Source organism: Amia ocellicauda, chromosome 7 (assembly GCF_036373705.1).
Source record: "Amia ocellicauda isolate fAmiCal2 chromosome 7, fAmiCal2.hap1, whole genome shotgun sequence".
Taxonomy (NCBI): Eukaryota; Metazoa; Chordata; class Actinopteri; order Amiiformes; family Amiidae; genus Amia; species Amia ocellicauda.
Window position 1 is genome coordinate 39,200,966 of NC_089856.1, and position 14,153 is coordinate 39,215,118.

Consider the following 14,153-nt stretch of genomic DNA (forward strand, 5'->3'; position numbering starts at 1 on the left):
ATTTATTGTCATATTATCAAATGTTTTTCTTGTTTTATTTTTAGTTGTTAATCACTGTAGTGTGCTATTTTATGGATGTTCCTCATTTTAAGAAACCCATTTTGTTTGTTTTTTGGAGGATTTTTCACTCATTTTAAAAAGGTAAAATGCATATTCATACATTAATGCAGATTTATCAAATGCTTGTTTTCACAGTGCTGGAAAACAATTAATATGTTCTATGTCACAACGGTCAGTCATTATTGCAGTTTACGGCAAATTCATATTATGTTAGGTACTTCACCCAAATTATGTATTGCTGAATAACAGAAACATCAATACTAGCAATCAGTGTTTGCTTTTTAGGTTTTGACCAATTGCACTTCTGTTTTAACTGAGTGGTTACCAGCTATGCTTCTGAGATACATCATTAACATTCTTACTCTCCTAGAAAATTAAATTATACCATAGAAATAGTATGGATATGAATGATTTTTCTTAACAAACTTAACAAACGAAAAAGACAGCATGGTTGATTTGGGTTCAATTCACTGAATCTGCAAACTGTCCTTGAAATGAATATTAGTGTTTTGTTTTTATAAATGTTTTGACACAGCGGTCTCTGTTTACCCATCAAAGACTGCTATACTGAGGATTTAAATCTGGTTTACGCAATTTCTCAAAAGGTTGGAGATAATAATAACAAAACAAAAGAAAACCGTAGGAGTGTTTTTAGTTTTCCCTTTTGTGGTCTTGTTTCCATGCAGGTCTTTGTGACGTTTCCTGATGTGGCCCCTTGTTCCACGTCAGTTGCTGAGAGGTGAGCACATAAGCAGGCACACTAAACCTGACCTCTTCTTGCAACACTTTTTCACACAGTCAGCCCATACTGCATTCTGGATTTGGAGATTTGTATTGTTTTCTCCCAGCCATGCTGGTTGTGCTATTGTGCAACACTGCGACGCTGTGCCATTTAGAAAGTGGCAGGTTACCCACGGTGTGTCAATGATGACTCATAATTTGGACACATTCGGTTTTTGAAGTAATTATCATCATCAGGAACCAGCAGTATATATATATATATATATATATATATATATATATATATATATATATATATATATATATATATATATATATATATATATATATATATATATATATATATATATATATATATATATATATATATATATATATATATATATATATATATATATATATATATAATTCCTTACGTCATTCTGTGAAAATGGTAAGGAGCTAAATCTAAATGCTCAATGGAAGCTATTCCACTATATAAAGAGCATAAATGGGTGTACCTGGGGTTAATACAATGTGCAACAACACTTTCACTTGAATGCAACTTGCTATTCATTAACTGCATGTGTCCTCAATAGCCAATTTCAGTTTGTTTCTAAAAGTTATGCCTAATATAGGTTACCCATTGTTCCAATAAGTATTCATACATCTATATATATATATATATATATATATATATATATATATATATAGAGAGAGAGAGAGAGACAGAGAGAGAGAGAGAGATGTGTGTGTGTGTGTTTGCCTCCCCAAAATGTTTTCCACTTGCTTCAATCTACAGCTTCTCTTTTACACACACACACACACACATATATTCTAATTTTGAGTTTCAGTAACATCTGGATGTTATTCCATTGCACCTTTTAAGTAAATTATCGATCTAATTACTAGAAAATTACATTTAAAAAAAATAATCGATGTCTTAATAGCCGCAGGAGTTGTTGGACTGTATTGATCAGCTGTTATTTCGTTGACATTTGTCTTAAAATGATATATCCGAAATGGTGCCTGCTATATTTATATGAAACAGATTCTCGCACTTTTCTAAAAAAGAACAATACCTACAGAAATCATCAGTGCAATGGTAAACGGGAATGGGGAATCCCTAATTTCTCCTGATAATGAAGTCCTGCAGGACTTTTCGTGTTGATCACGGTCATTCTTTTCTTTTTATTTGCACATGAGTGTATTAGCCCAGGGATTAAACTACCCCATGGTTTCTGAGAAACAGTACTTAGGGTCCAGTGAACTGTGAGTTTAAATATAATGAGAGGCTTTCCTATCTGGCCTGAATGAGTGACACTCCCTTGTGGAGCAGGTTCGTTCAACCGAAGATCCATTTTATCCCTGTAGGCCACCATATTTGCATGAAATGCATGAATCCGTTCGTCGCGCAACTCACCATAAAAGGGGGAAAAAGTGTTTTGTCAGTATGTAGTTGTTCCTCTAAATTTAGTAAGATACACCACATTTGAAATGCACAGTAAAATATTGTGGTATCGGTAATAATACGTGTTGTTAAAACTACGGTATATTTGCAAAATTGTATTGAATACCCTGAATTTATATGAACATTACAAACGCGCTGAAAAACACAGATTTTCCTTGAAATATGAATGTACAAGAACACTCCCCACAACACTTTGTAAACATTCTCAGTAGTAATTAACCAATTAGCCTACGTGTTGCTTTTCTGTAAATTGGGGGAATGAGTGTTATCCATTCCAGTTCAGATGAGATATGTGATGAATATTTATTCTGCTTATTCGTTCTGGAAGCTCTATATGTTCACATCGGGTTAGAGGAAGGGGAGGGGACGTGCGCCTCCCACACTGACAGCCTGACCAAGGGGGCAGCGGCAGACCGCGCTCTCATTCATTAGTATGTGTGTCTGCAGCGCAAAGCGTGGGGGCTGCCTCTGTTTGGCGTTACTTTTGGAGGTAGTGACACTAAAGTCATGTTTGAAAACAAGGAGGTGAGACCATAGCTAAACTGGGGCATCTTGGCACCGTCTCGATCTCAACTGCATGTGGCTTCAAAAAGCAACCAGAGCACGGAGCTGTATCTGCTACAATTGGCAGCAGTGAATCTGAATGTAGCACCCGCGTCTGGGCTTTGCGTTCACTTGGGATGTTGGGATGACTGCTATGGGGGACAATTAACTTCTGGAAGTACACAGCCACAGACGTTTTATATTCTGTTTAATTATCGCAAAGGATATATATATATATATCTATCTATCTATACATATGTATTAAGAAAAATAAAGTTAAATGAAAATGCCTTCAACCTCCAGCTCGCCGGCTTTAAATAAAACCATCCTTTTTACGGAAAGCTACGAGAGAATGGATGCTGCTGACGCCCAGACGCAAATGAGCTTGCTTTTGTTTGGCTTGTCTTTGGTTATCACACTGGTTACTTTCCTGGGTAGCCTCTATTCGCTCCTCTCTTTGCTGAGGATGCGGAACAAGACCTCGCTTTCTCTCATAGTGGCCTCTATGTCCATAGACGACCTGATCAGTGTGGTACCGCTCTCTTTGTTCATGACTGTGCAATGGGAAGTCGACAGTGCACACAAGTCTGGGGCTCGGTGTACTTTAGCAGGACTTCTGTATATTTTCCAGGGGATCTCAAGTAATCTGAAGGCATCCCTGATGGTGGTCTATACTTTTTACATCACCAAACGTTTCGGGGTCTTCCAGTCTGCCAAACGGCCGCTGAGGATAGTGTGGGCTATACTCGCCGTGTGGGTGGCCAGTCTGGTGGTCAGCATCTTACCTGTTTGCGGCTGGGGCTCCTTCTCCCCGACGGATATGGGTTGCTTCGCAGACAGCACTAGTTCTTACACTGTACTCCTTTTTGTGTTGTATTCTGTGTGTTTCTGCGTCCTGGTGGCGTTTTCTGTGCCTCTCACCCATCAGCTGCTGTGCTCAGATGGGCACCAAAGGAGCATTCACCCCAGCTATTTGGAGATCGCCAGGCAACACGTTGGCCAGGGCGCAGCGCCCGTTTGTGATATCCCATCGTTGTCTGGTCAAGACAGCCTCGATAAAACTTTCAGAAGTTACATTGAGAGAACTGAGAATTCATTGCATCTAAACAATAAAGTGGAGACCCACACTTGCTCGAGTCCCCCGGCCCAGTATCAAAAAGATGCCATCCAAAGCGACAGGGACTCCCCTGTATTTTTTGCACAAAAGCGCTTTTCTTTGATTCTGGCGATGATTAGAAATATGTTGTGGATGCCAATGATGGTGAGTAAATAATATGCAGAGCAATAATTAATATGACTGTTTATATAAGTATAGATAAATAGATAGATAGTTCATCACCTGTTAGAGGTTTTTGTTCAATGTCTAACATTATCATTTGCATTACCTTTTCTTTATATGTTTATTAAATGTAAGCACTGAAATATAAGCTATAACACAACAGTTTAGAAGTTGCCCATGTTCTAGTGTGTTTCTTCTCTGGGACAATGAGCAGTGACAAATAAAGTCAAATGTACGGTTTGAATCTTGATTCGGTAATATGTTAGCTGGCAATCAAACAAAACCATCGAATCTGAAATGACTAAAACTGTATCCGCTTAGAACAATGTGTTAAACAAAGAAAGAAACCACAAAGGAAGAAGGCTAATATATATATATATATATATATATATATATATATATATATATATATATATTTTTTTTTTTTTTTTTTTTTTTTTTAACGTAATTGCATGCTGTCAAGTGTAGGGGTCAGAACACATTGATTAATCCTATTATTTGGTGAAATTCTTGATCGTCTTGCGTGACACTCCGGTCTCCCATTCAAGTCCATAATTGTATTTCTCTCTATTCATTTTTTCTTTGATTTTTTCCCCAGATACAGATCTTTGTGAGTCACGTCCTTCATTTCAAGAGCTCGTCCTTTGAGACCCTTGGTTTCATCCTGACCTTGCTCTCCGCGGCCGTCACGCCCGTGTTTGTCCTGTCGGAGCGGTGGTTACACCTCCCGTGTGGCTGTTTCATCAACTGCCGGAGGGAAGCCTACAGCCTCTCATATCCAACCATGGGTGAGCCACTTTCCACAAGTCACGTTTATACATTTAATGAATCATGCCTAAATATTTAAACATTTGTGTGTGCATCCTGTAATTATTTTGATGTATCTAGCATGGGATGTGTGTTATGAGGTAGGCTTTAGCATTATTATTTAATTGTTAACTCAAGGTTTTAGTTTTCAAATAAAGTCAAGGTGAATTTTCAATGAATGTTCTCTCTCTCTCTCTCTCTCTCTCTCTCTCTCTCTCTCTCTCTCATTTTAATGCATTGTTTCGTATCACAGGTCTGTTGGTGATAATGGAATTTTATTTTAACCCAGCCACTTATTATTATTATTATTATTATTATTACATATAATTACACTTTGTATTCTGGATTGTGACTATATTTTTTATTAAAGTATTTGTTAACATTGTAGTTTATTTACTTGAAACTATGAATAAGAAAAATGTATACAACAAACAAAGAAATATAATATTTGTTTTAATCATTTAATAAAAATGAAGCATGATGAAGGCATGCATTCGGATGCACTCCAGTTTCTAATGACTTTTCCATCTTTTCTCAGCTAAAAAGCGAGGCTTCGAGTTTAACCTCTCCTTTCAACAAGGATACGGTATTTATAAAATAGCCCAGGCTAATCATTCTGGCCCGGAGAAGGACTTGTACCACAACCTGCTGAACTGCGAGGCCAATTCAAGGAAAGCAACCCAAACAGACCTCAGCCGGGCTTCGGGCTGCGCCCAACTCGAGTTCAGCACCACGCCTTGGGAGGACAGCTCCCTCCACACAGCGCGGCACAAACCCAGCGGCCCCGGCCAGGCGGAGCAGGACGGCTTCGTGTGCTGCACCACCGAGTACGTCCAGGACGAGAACAATGACACGTCCTCGGTGTTCGAGGGGCCAGAGAGGAGGCTTTCACACGAGGAATGCCGGAAGGTGGAACTCTCTGACTGGGAATGGTGTCGCAGCAAATCCGAAAGGACCCCTCGCCAGGTACAGTCACTTGCTGTCTAGTACGGTTGACTTCCAGAAATAACCTACCCTTGGACCTGGTTGCATGCACCGACACTGTATACAAATTCATTGTGCAATAACAGTGTTATTGTTGGATTTGAGTTGTGATCAGCAATCAATGTTTGCAATCACTTCTGAGGCTACACAGGCATGGCACATAATAATGGTAATGATAATAATTCTGGTTTATTTGATCATAATACCCTTCATCAACATTATCTATTTAGCATTACTAAAAAATGAATAATTAATTCGTTTAATACGATGCGTAACAATGACCTGCCCCCTCTCCACCAAAACCACCAAGTAACCTGTAATCCAGTGTCAGGCTGTACTGTATCATATAATTATTTTTTCAGTTCCTATTAAGTCTGGGGCTTTACATTCCTCAAGTGAATATATTGGCCTACTTTCTAAGGATGTTTTGAAATTCACTTTTGCTGGTTACAGGTTATGTGTCCAAACGTTTGAAGAAACCTTTGTATGCTATGAAGACTACTAGTACTAGTGCTATTACTACTACTACTACTACTACTACTACTACTACTACTACTACTACTAGTAGTAGTAGTAGTAGTAGTAGTAGTAGTAGTAGTCTTCATAGCATACAGACTGGGAGAATTATTTGAATCAATAAATTATTATTTCTACTACTACCCCCCCTACACACACACACACACACACACACACACACACACACACACACACACTTTATTGAGTCAAAAACATACTTGCAGTGCACAATGTTTAGCAGACATTAAGGATTACAATACTGAAAGACAAAAAGTAATTGGCAACTGCCCACATTTTAATCTCTGAAAATACAGTATACTTAAACAGAAAGGGTAATTATAGTCTCGATGAACACTAAGGACTAACCAAAATCAATATGTTGACCCACCAGATATCGCAAATTACAGTTGTAGCCTATTGCATTTTGATTCATAAATATAATTAAATGGTTTCTAATAATACATTAAACCAGGATTGGGTACAGATTTGTAATTTGCGATTCACAGGTATGTCAAAGTTTTCATTAAGTCTAACCCTAAGTATCTAGAAAATCACTTGAAGCCTCTCAAAACAGCCACTGACTACTTTGAAATACCACTCATTCTTCTTTAAACTGTTTGTATATCGTAACGTGATGCCAAATGTTCAGTGTAGTTTTAATACATTTTAATATGGAATCATAATTGTAAGTCTTACTGTTCTTTTCTCTGGGGTTCTCTTAAGTGAACACCTGATACTTCTTAAGAGATTGGGAATGTCTGCATTGCAAATTGGTCATGAGCTATAATATGAGCAAGATAAAACAAGACTGCTAAGGATACTGTTCTGAAAAACAAAACAAAACAAAGAAACCCATTGAAGCAAATACTGGAAGAATACCATATGCTAAAATATTATATATAATATTAATATCATATCACTGTGCTGAACATATTTTAAATTATTCAGTTTGTCCCATCTTTTATTTTGACTTTGGTGGAATACACAGGAAACCTAGGCATTGTATTCTATGTGTTCTTCCTGTCCATGTGATTCAAAAGCTTTTTTGACAATACTGTAGAATGCTGAGCTCAAGTATTTTTGAGTGTCACATCATACTGTGTGTAACAAATGTCACTTAGCAAAAAATCCTGCATTACTCAGGTTATGACATCATATATAATAATATTAAAATTACAAATAATTCTCCTTTGTTGCTTTCCATGATATCTGTGAAAAAATGTAAAATAGAAACTGCCAAATATGCAAGAGATAAGGATAAATCATACCATATTTACATTGTTTTCCTTCATTATATTTGTAATTATATCAAGGGTATTAAAACACATGATATGCTCTTTTATTTAACAAAACATATATAGCAATAGATACAGAAGGAACTGCTGCACTAATGTTAGTGAGTTGGCAAAGCCATACAGAGCAATCCCTGGACACAGTTCTCAACAACTCCAAATATCCACATGCTTTGAAATACTGCTAATATCTCAGCTGAATGCAAAATAAAACACTCACTAACACATATAACCTTGAGCAACACAGGAAATATGACTTGTTTTTAACATGCCCTCAATATTAGTCTCAATTATAAAGGTACAATTTGGTACCAGAATTAAACATTTTAACATACAATATAGGGCTTCATGTGTTTTAGGAAATATGGATAAAATGCACATCAGCTGTTTTTGTTGTTGTTTCTAATTTACAACTTCTTTCAGTTATGCTCTTGTGCAGTCACTTTTTACCAAGCGGTGAACAGCTATCTGTTTTACTGTCATTATCAGCTTGTACCCTGGGGTGTGCGTTTTCTCAGATGCAATGTGACGCTTCCAACATGATAAACAAAACAGCAACCACGACATGCGTGTGCCAGCAGCAGGGCACATGGATATGCAGAGTGACCCAAATAATATGTAGACACTGAGGGACAAAGATATCCTGATATCTCCCTCATTTCTTTGCATTATTTAAGGAATACTGCAATAGTGTGCTTGTAGCATACTGGTGCATAAAGCAGGCTGAGGACACATCAGTTGAAAGGTACAAAAGATGTGACACTTAGGGGATATTTTAGTACATATGTTAAATCATATACATGCTGGTGCATGTAAGAACAGCTTAGTACACTATGTATTGTTTACAGTTTGTTTTGTATAGATTAAATAATGGTTCAAGACACAACTGAGGCCTTGGGTTAGGACATCAGTTAAGAAATAAGAAATACAACTATTTTTGGGCATGACGTGTGAGAGGTCTGACTGGAATGGGACTGGTTGTTACTATCAGATCACAGGGAACAATCAGTGTCTTAATGGTCATGAATGCAGCTTAATTGTTTTGTGCCATCTCTATTCAATTTTTTTCTGTAATGCCTTGCTTATTTACTCAAACAAACAAAACATCCGATTGCCTTCTCTTCAGAGCTGAAAGGTTTTTAAACATATTGTCCTCAGATGGTTTCAGATTTCTCTGGACTCTATAATCGAACCACATTAGCTTAGTGTAGCTCACAAAATGAATTCCACGCATCCAGATCTGTGCACTGAAGTTTCAAATATAAGTGTAAACTTGAATTCATCTTCATGTGGCATCTCTGTAATTGAGCAGTGATACTCTTCAGAAAGGATCTATCTGGCATTTTGAAATAGTCTTGTGCTTTAAACTGCCTAAAGCACAGGCAGCAGTCTGTGGTAGTTTTCCCCTGTGTCATTGTATTATTTAAATGATTTGGCAGTGATGGAGAACAAAGACATATTTTCTTTCTGATTAATTAATGAAGTGCACTCAATAGCGTATAACGTTACCATGTGACAATGTTTATTTTGTTACCCAAAAGAGAAGTGAATGGAAGCTTTTCGTGGAAGCTACAAGTCAACACTGATTTGGTCTAATGGTCTCAGAGAAGTTGGAAAGACCTTTGTCTATCCAAACGCTGTGATTTTCACATCTGGTGATAAATAATCTGGATTATTGAATTAAAATGGCATGATATGTTCGACACAGCTTGAGAAGTGGTCAATCCTGCCAAATGTCATGCTTCTGCTTTTCCACTGGTGCAAAACCTGTTCTCGTTCCAATGCGATTTACAGTTACAAGAAAGGAATTTGCTCAGTTACTAGAAAGCGGATTTATTGAATCTCGGAAACAAATGTGAAGGTTTCTCTGATGTTCATCTATGATCTTCCAGCATTCCATTGCCTATTGTTTTAAATTCTTTCAAAGTGTGTTCACAGCATATATTACTGTAGCCTAATGATAAATGCATTAAATAAGACACAGTCAACATTAAACATTTAGTGAAACACCTTGTTTGATTTTCATTAGCGTTCACAATCATACAGTAGGGATTTCAATTTTGTATGGCTCTAACTTTGTTTCCTTCTTCCTTCAGAGGTCTGGAGGGGGGCTGGCGATCCCTCTATGTGCGTTTCAGGGAACGGTGTCCCTACATGCACCTACTGGGAAGACCCTCTCACTGTCCACGTACGAAGTGAGCAGCGATGGCTTCAAAATCTCCCCGACCTCGAAGAAAATTGAAGTATATCGTTCCAAAAGCGTGGGCCACGAACCCAGCGCTGAAGAATCCCCAAACAGCATTGCGGACACCAATGTGAAAATCCACCTGGAAGTGCTGGAGATTTGCGACAACGAGGAGGCCATGGACACTGTGTCTATAGTAAGCAACATCAGCCAGTCCTCGGCACATGCCCGCTCGCCCTCCTTACGCTACTCCCGGAGAGAAAACAGATTTGTATCCTGTGACCTGGGAGAGACGGCCTCTTACTCACTGTTTATTCCCACAAACAACCCTGACAGTGACATTAATATAACAATTCCTGACACTGTAGAGGCACACAGGCAGAACAGCAAGAAGCAGCATCAGGATAAATCAGGTTACCGGGAGGAAATACAATTATTAAATGAGGCCTATAGGAAACAGGAAGAGAATCCACAGAACTGAAGGTCATCAAAAGAGCAAAGCAACACCCAACACGCTGTAAGAGTTACAGAGAGTGCTGCTTCAATTCAGTTCACTTACCATGAATTCCCATTACTGATGTGTGACGGTACCAGAGTTTTGAATCCTTCTGACAGCTTTTCAGACACCACGAAACTGTCATGCAGGAAAGCATGCTCAAACTGCAGTGATGGAGACAGAGCAAGAGAGAACAAGAGGGAGCGACAGAGAAAGAAAAAAAAGTATTCATGCTTACATTTATGTACCATATGTGAATTTGATTTAACAATCCAACTATTCAAAGTAAAAAAAAAAAAAAATTAACTTGGAATTTTGAACTGAAACTCAAATATAATTCTGTGTACAACGCCTTCCTCTGACTCACTCCTGTAACGATGTTAGCATTGATCTGCGGTGTGAGTGACAACGTGGCCTGGCACATATTAAGATATTTGAAAAACAATAAGGAATTGATGATTACCTCATGTGACCTAATTATCAAATTAGCTACAAATCCATTTGTAAGTAGTTTCAGATTGCTGTGCACAGAATTTCAGAATATTTTAGTTTTGCAAGCAGTATTTCCAACAGTAACTGTCACAGGGTATGATAACTTATCAGTAGAAACACAGTTTAGGTAACAGAATATGTCAGGTAACAGGAATTTAAAATGATCTGTAGCACAGTACAACACTTGTCCGGTTCTCTTCTGGGAGATGTATGTTTTGATATAACTTAGATATTTATTGCTCAGTTGCAACGACACAGTTGCTATTATGTGAAGTTATATATATATATATATGGACAAAAACTATGTATGTAGAACTGAGTTTCAGTAAATGCAATCCAGACTGATGGGAAGTAATATTATTTTATTGTGGCAGGCTGACAGCTTATGACCTTACTTTAATTCTATAGGATTGCTCATAGCCAAGACCTTATTACATTACTTAGCAGACATGCTAATCCATAATTACAATATATCACATAATTCTTTTACATACAGTTACACATTTATACAGCTGGGTTTTTACTGGAGCAATCTATGTAAATCTATTGCTCAAGGGTACAACAGCAGTGTCCCCCACCTGGGATTGACTCAACAACTCTCCGCTCCAGAGCCCAGAGCCCTAGCTGCTACTCCATATATGTGATACTTGATGAGTGTGATAATACAATACTACGTTAAGATACCAGGTAGGTAAACTATTTAATATTATATACACAAAGAAATACTGACTCTTTCAATAACAGGTATTGTGGCACACAACTATTTGTATACATCCCACAGTCCACTAAATGCAGGAGGTATGTTTTACAAGCATTCAGTCTGCTTTGTGTATTTTTGGACTTAATTAATTAATTTATTTAATGGAACACATCCAAGACTGATCATGAGCACTATGTTCTATGGCCATCAGTGTTACATTTCAGTTAGGAGAAGGCCTTGAATGCCACTGCAATTAAGCAAATTAAAAATAGAATGTGACCATTGGATAATTCCAATTTTGTCAAAACAAAATATATGATTAAAAAACAGCAGTATGGGTTTTGTTCATTCTTTTCACACATACATTCATTGGTCTTATTTTTGGTAGTAGTATGAGTAGCAAGAAGATAAGAATAATCCTTGTTTGAAATACCCTTGTGTATAGTGTACTGACGTTTTCTCGGCCATTTAAAATTCCACACAACATAGTGTACCATGATGCATCTTCTCCTGGCAATTAATTTGACACTTGCTGAATACCCTGCACAATGGAGAAGAAAAAAGCTGCATGTGAAAGTAGATAAGCAGAGTAACAACATAAAAAACATATGCAGCTCTTGTCAGAGGAGAACCACACAGTCGTGACCCAGAGGTTGGTGTCTGATACCACCTCACGCTTCACACTCAATTTATAACAGAAACAAAGAGAAACTGCACAAACATGTGTGATGGATACCCTACTCTGTCAGAAGTCTTAGCTAGAGCTCTGAACACATACAGCAGATTAGGGACTGAAGCAAACAATTGACACAGTTTGTCATTTGCAAGGCAAATTCAATCTCAAACTAGACAGACAAAACAATCAAGACGGAAATATTAAAATGAGTTGTTTTTTAAAAGAACATAAGTATGTGCCACTTACCATTTACAACTACAGCCGATCTAACAAGGTACCTCTGTGTATTATTTATGAGTTCACAGAGCCATCAAATTATGAAGAGCATATTTGGAAAATCATTAGAACAACCCCCCTCTCCCCCTCCCAAAACAATTACCAAATATCTTAAAAGCCCATTGCCTGGAATACCAAACATCTGTGGAATACTAATACAGGTACTGACTGCAATGTGGTAACAGAATTATCACAGTAACATTTAAAAGGATGTACAGTTTTGCTGCAGTCAGAGAAGACCTCACTACTTATTGCATTAAATTAAGTTTCAAGGTTTGAATTTATAAGTTAAGCAATGAAAGCTATACAACAGTTGGATGAAGTAATTTGGAACAAAATAAATGCATAGATACCAATTAAATACTGGGAAAAAAATGATGTCATCCTTTTATTTCAATGTTTTTTTTTGTTTTTTTTTTTTACAGATTTTATGATCAAGGGGTAGAATTTGGACTGTGTTTTATGCCATGCACTTGTTAGCAAATAAAGGTCACTGAAATTAAAGTCACGGTGTTGCGTAAATTAATTAAAATGTTAAAGGAGAAACATTATATTATCCTGAAGGATTTGGAGCTAGGCAGTAATGGTGAGTACTGATTTAGGCACAACACACAACCTGAATGAAAAGTGGAACACCTCCCTGATAAAAAGGTAATAACAGACATTCAGTGAACAATAAACAGCCCTTGAATACTGGCTGTTTTCTTCAAGCTCGGCTGATGGCTGATGAAAACCAATGTGGCATTTTAGACAGGAAGTACACTATGTTAAAGACATATCTGGGTTTCTTTCTATTCAGACCTTCATAATTATGTACCTCAATGCTTTCCAGAACTGTTTCTTTTCTCTGAATTTGCCCTTGTAATTGCACTGCAGAAATTAATTGGTACTCATTTTACACAGAGGAAAACCTGAGATGAAAGCCATTACAAACAAAGAGCTTGGATTCTGTTGAAGCAAAAAAAATAAAAAAAATAATTGCAAATCCAGACATCCCAAATGCAGGGTGAAAGGTTTTGAATGTATGAGGTGTGGAAATGAAACATGTTATTATCAGTGTTAAGTTACATAAGTTACATTTCTATTTCCCAGTGACGGGTTTATGAAAGGCTGAAAATTAAAACATAAATTAAATGAATAGAAAAAACACTTCCAAGGATACAGATTACAAGTGAAAATTCACACAGCGCCTGCTGCAACAGAAATATAACCAAAAATGTTCTAATTACTCAATTTGAAGACATCAAATCTTCAGAGATCTTCCACAAAGGAGAAAAAATATTCTTCCTCTTCTTCTATTATTATTATTATTATTATTATTTGTTTTTTATTATTATGAATGAAATACAGTGAAAGTCATGAAACTCCAGAGAAAACAGAATTCTCATTCCCTTATAATAGATTAATGACTAGAGCTGATATGTTCTTTTAAACCGATAAAAGAAAGCAAATTACAAAAGGATACTGTGTGACTACAAATCTGATACATATTTAATGATGTAGTGCATGACAAATGCAGGATATACAGGATCTCTTGAGTATTCACTTGGCATGCCACTTTGCTATTAGTATTAGATTGTGGGGACCTAATTATAGTTTTCTCTCACTCAAAATTAGGTTTCCAACCTTATTAATTCAATGCGTTTACCTTAAATC

General features: G+C 37.1%; 1 protein-coding gene across 1 annotated transcript; it reads left to right on the top strand.

Annotated features, from left to right (window-relative positions):
- Window positions 1–3,080: 3,080 nt before the first annotated feature.
- LOC136753416 (probable G-protein coupled receptor 149) lies at window positions 3,081–12,995 on the top strand. The gene is made up of 4 exons (XM_066709489.1): window positions 3,081–4,055; window positions 4,672–4,879; window positions 5,419–5,846; window positions 9,769–12,995. The coding sequence occupies exons 1-4, from the start codon at window positions 3,081–3,083 to the stop codon at window positions 10,336–10,338; spliced, it is 2,181 nt and encodes a 726-aa protein (XP_066565586.1). The 3' UTR covers window positions 10,339–12,995.
- The last annotated feature ends 1,158 nt before the right edge of the window (window positions 12,996–14,153 follow it).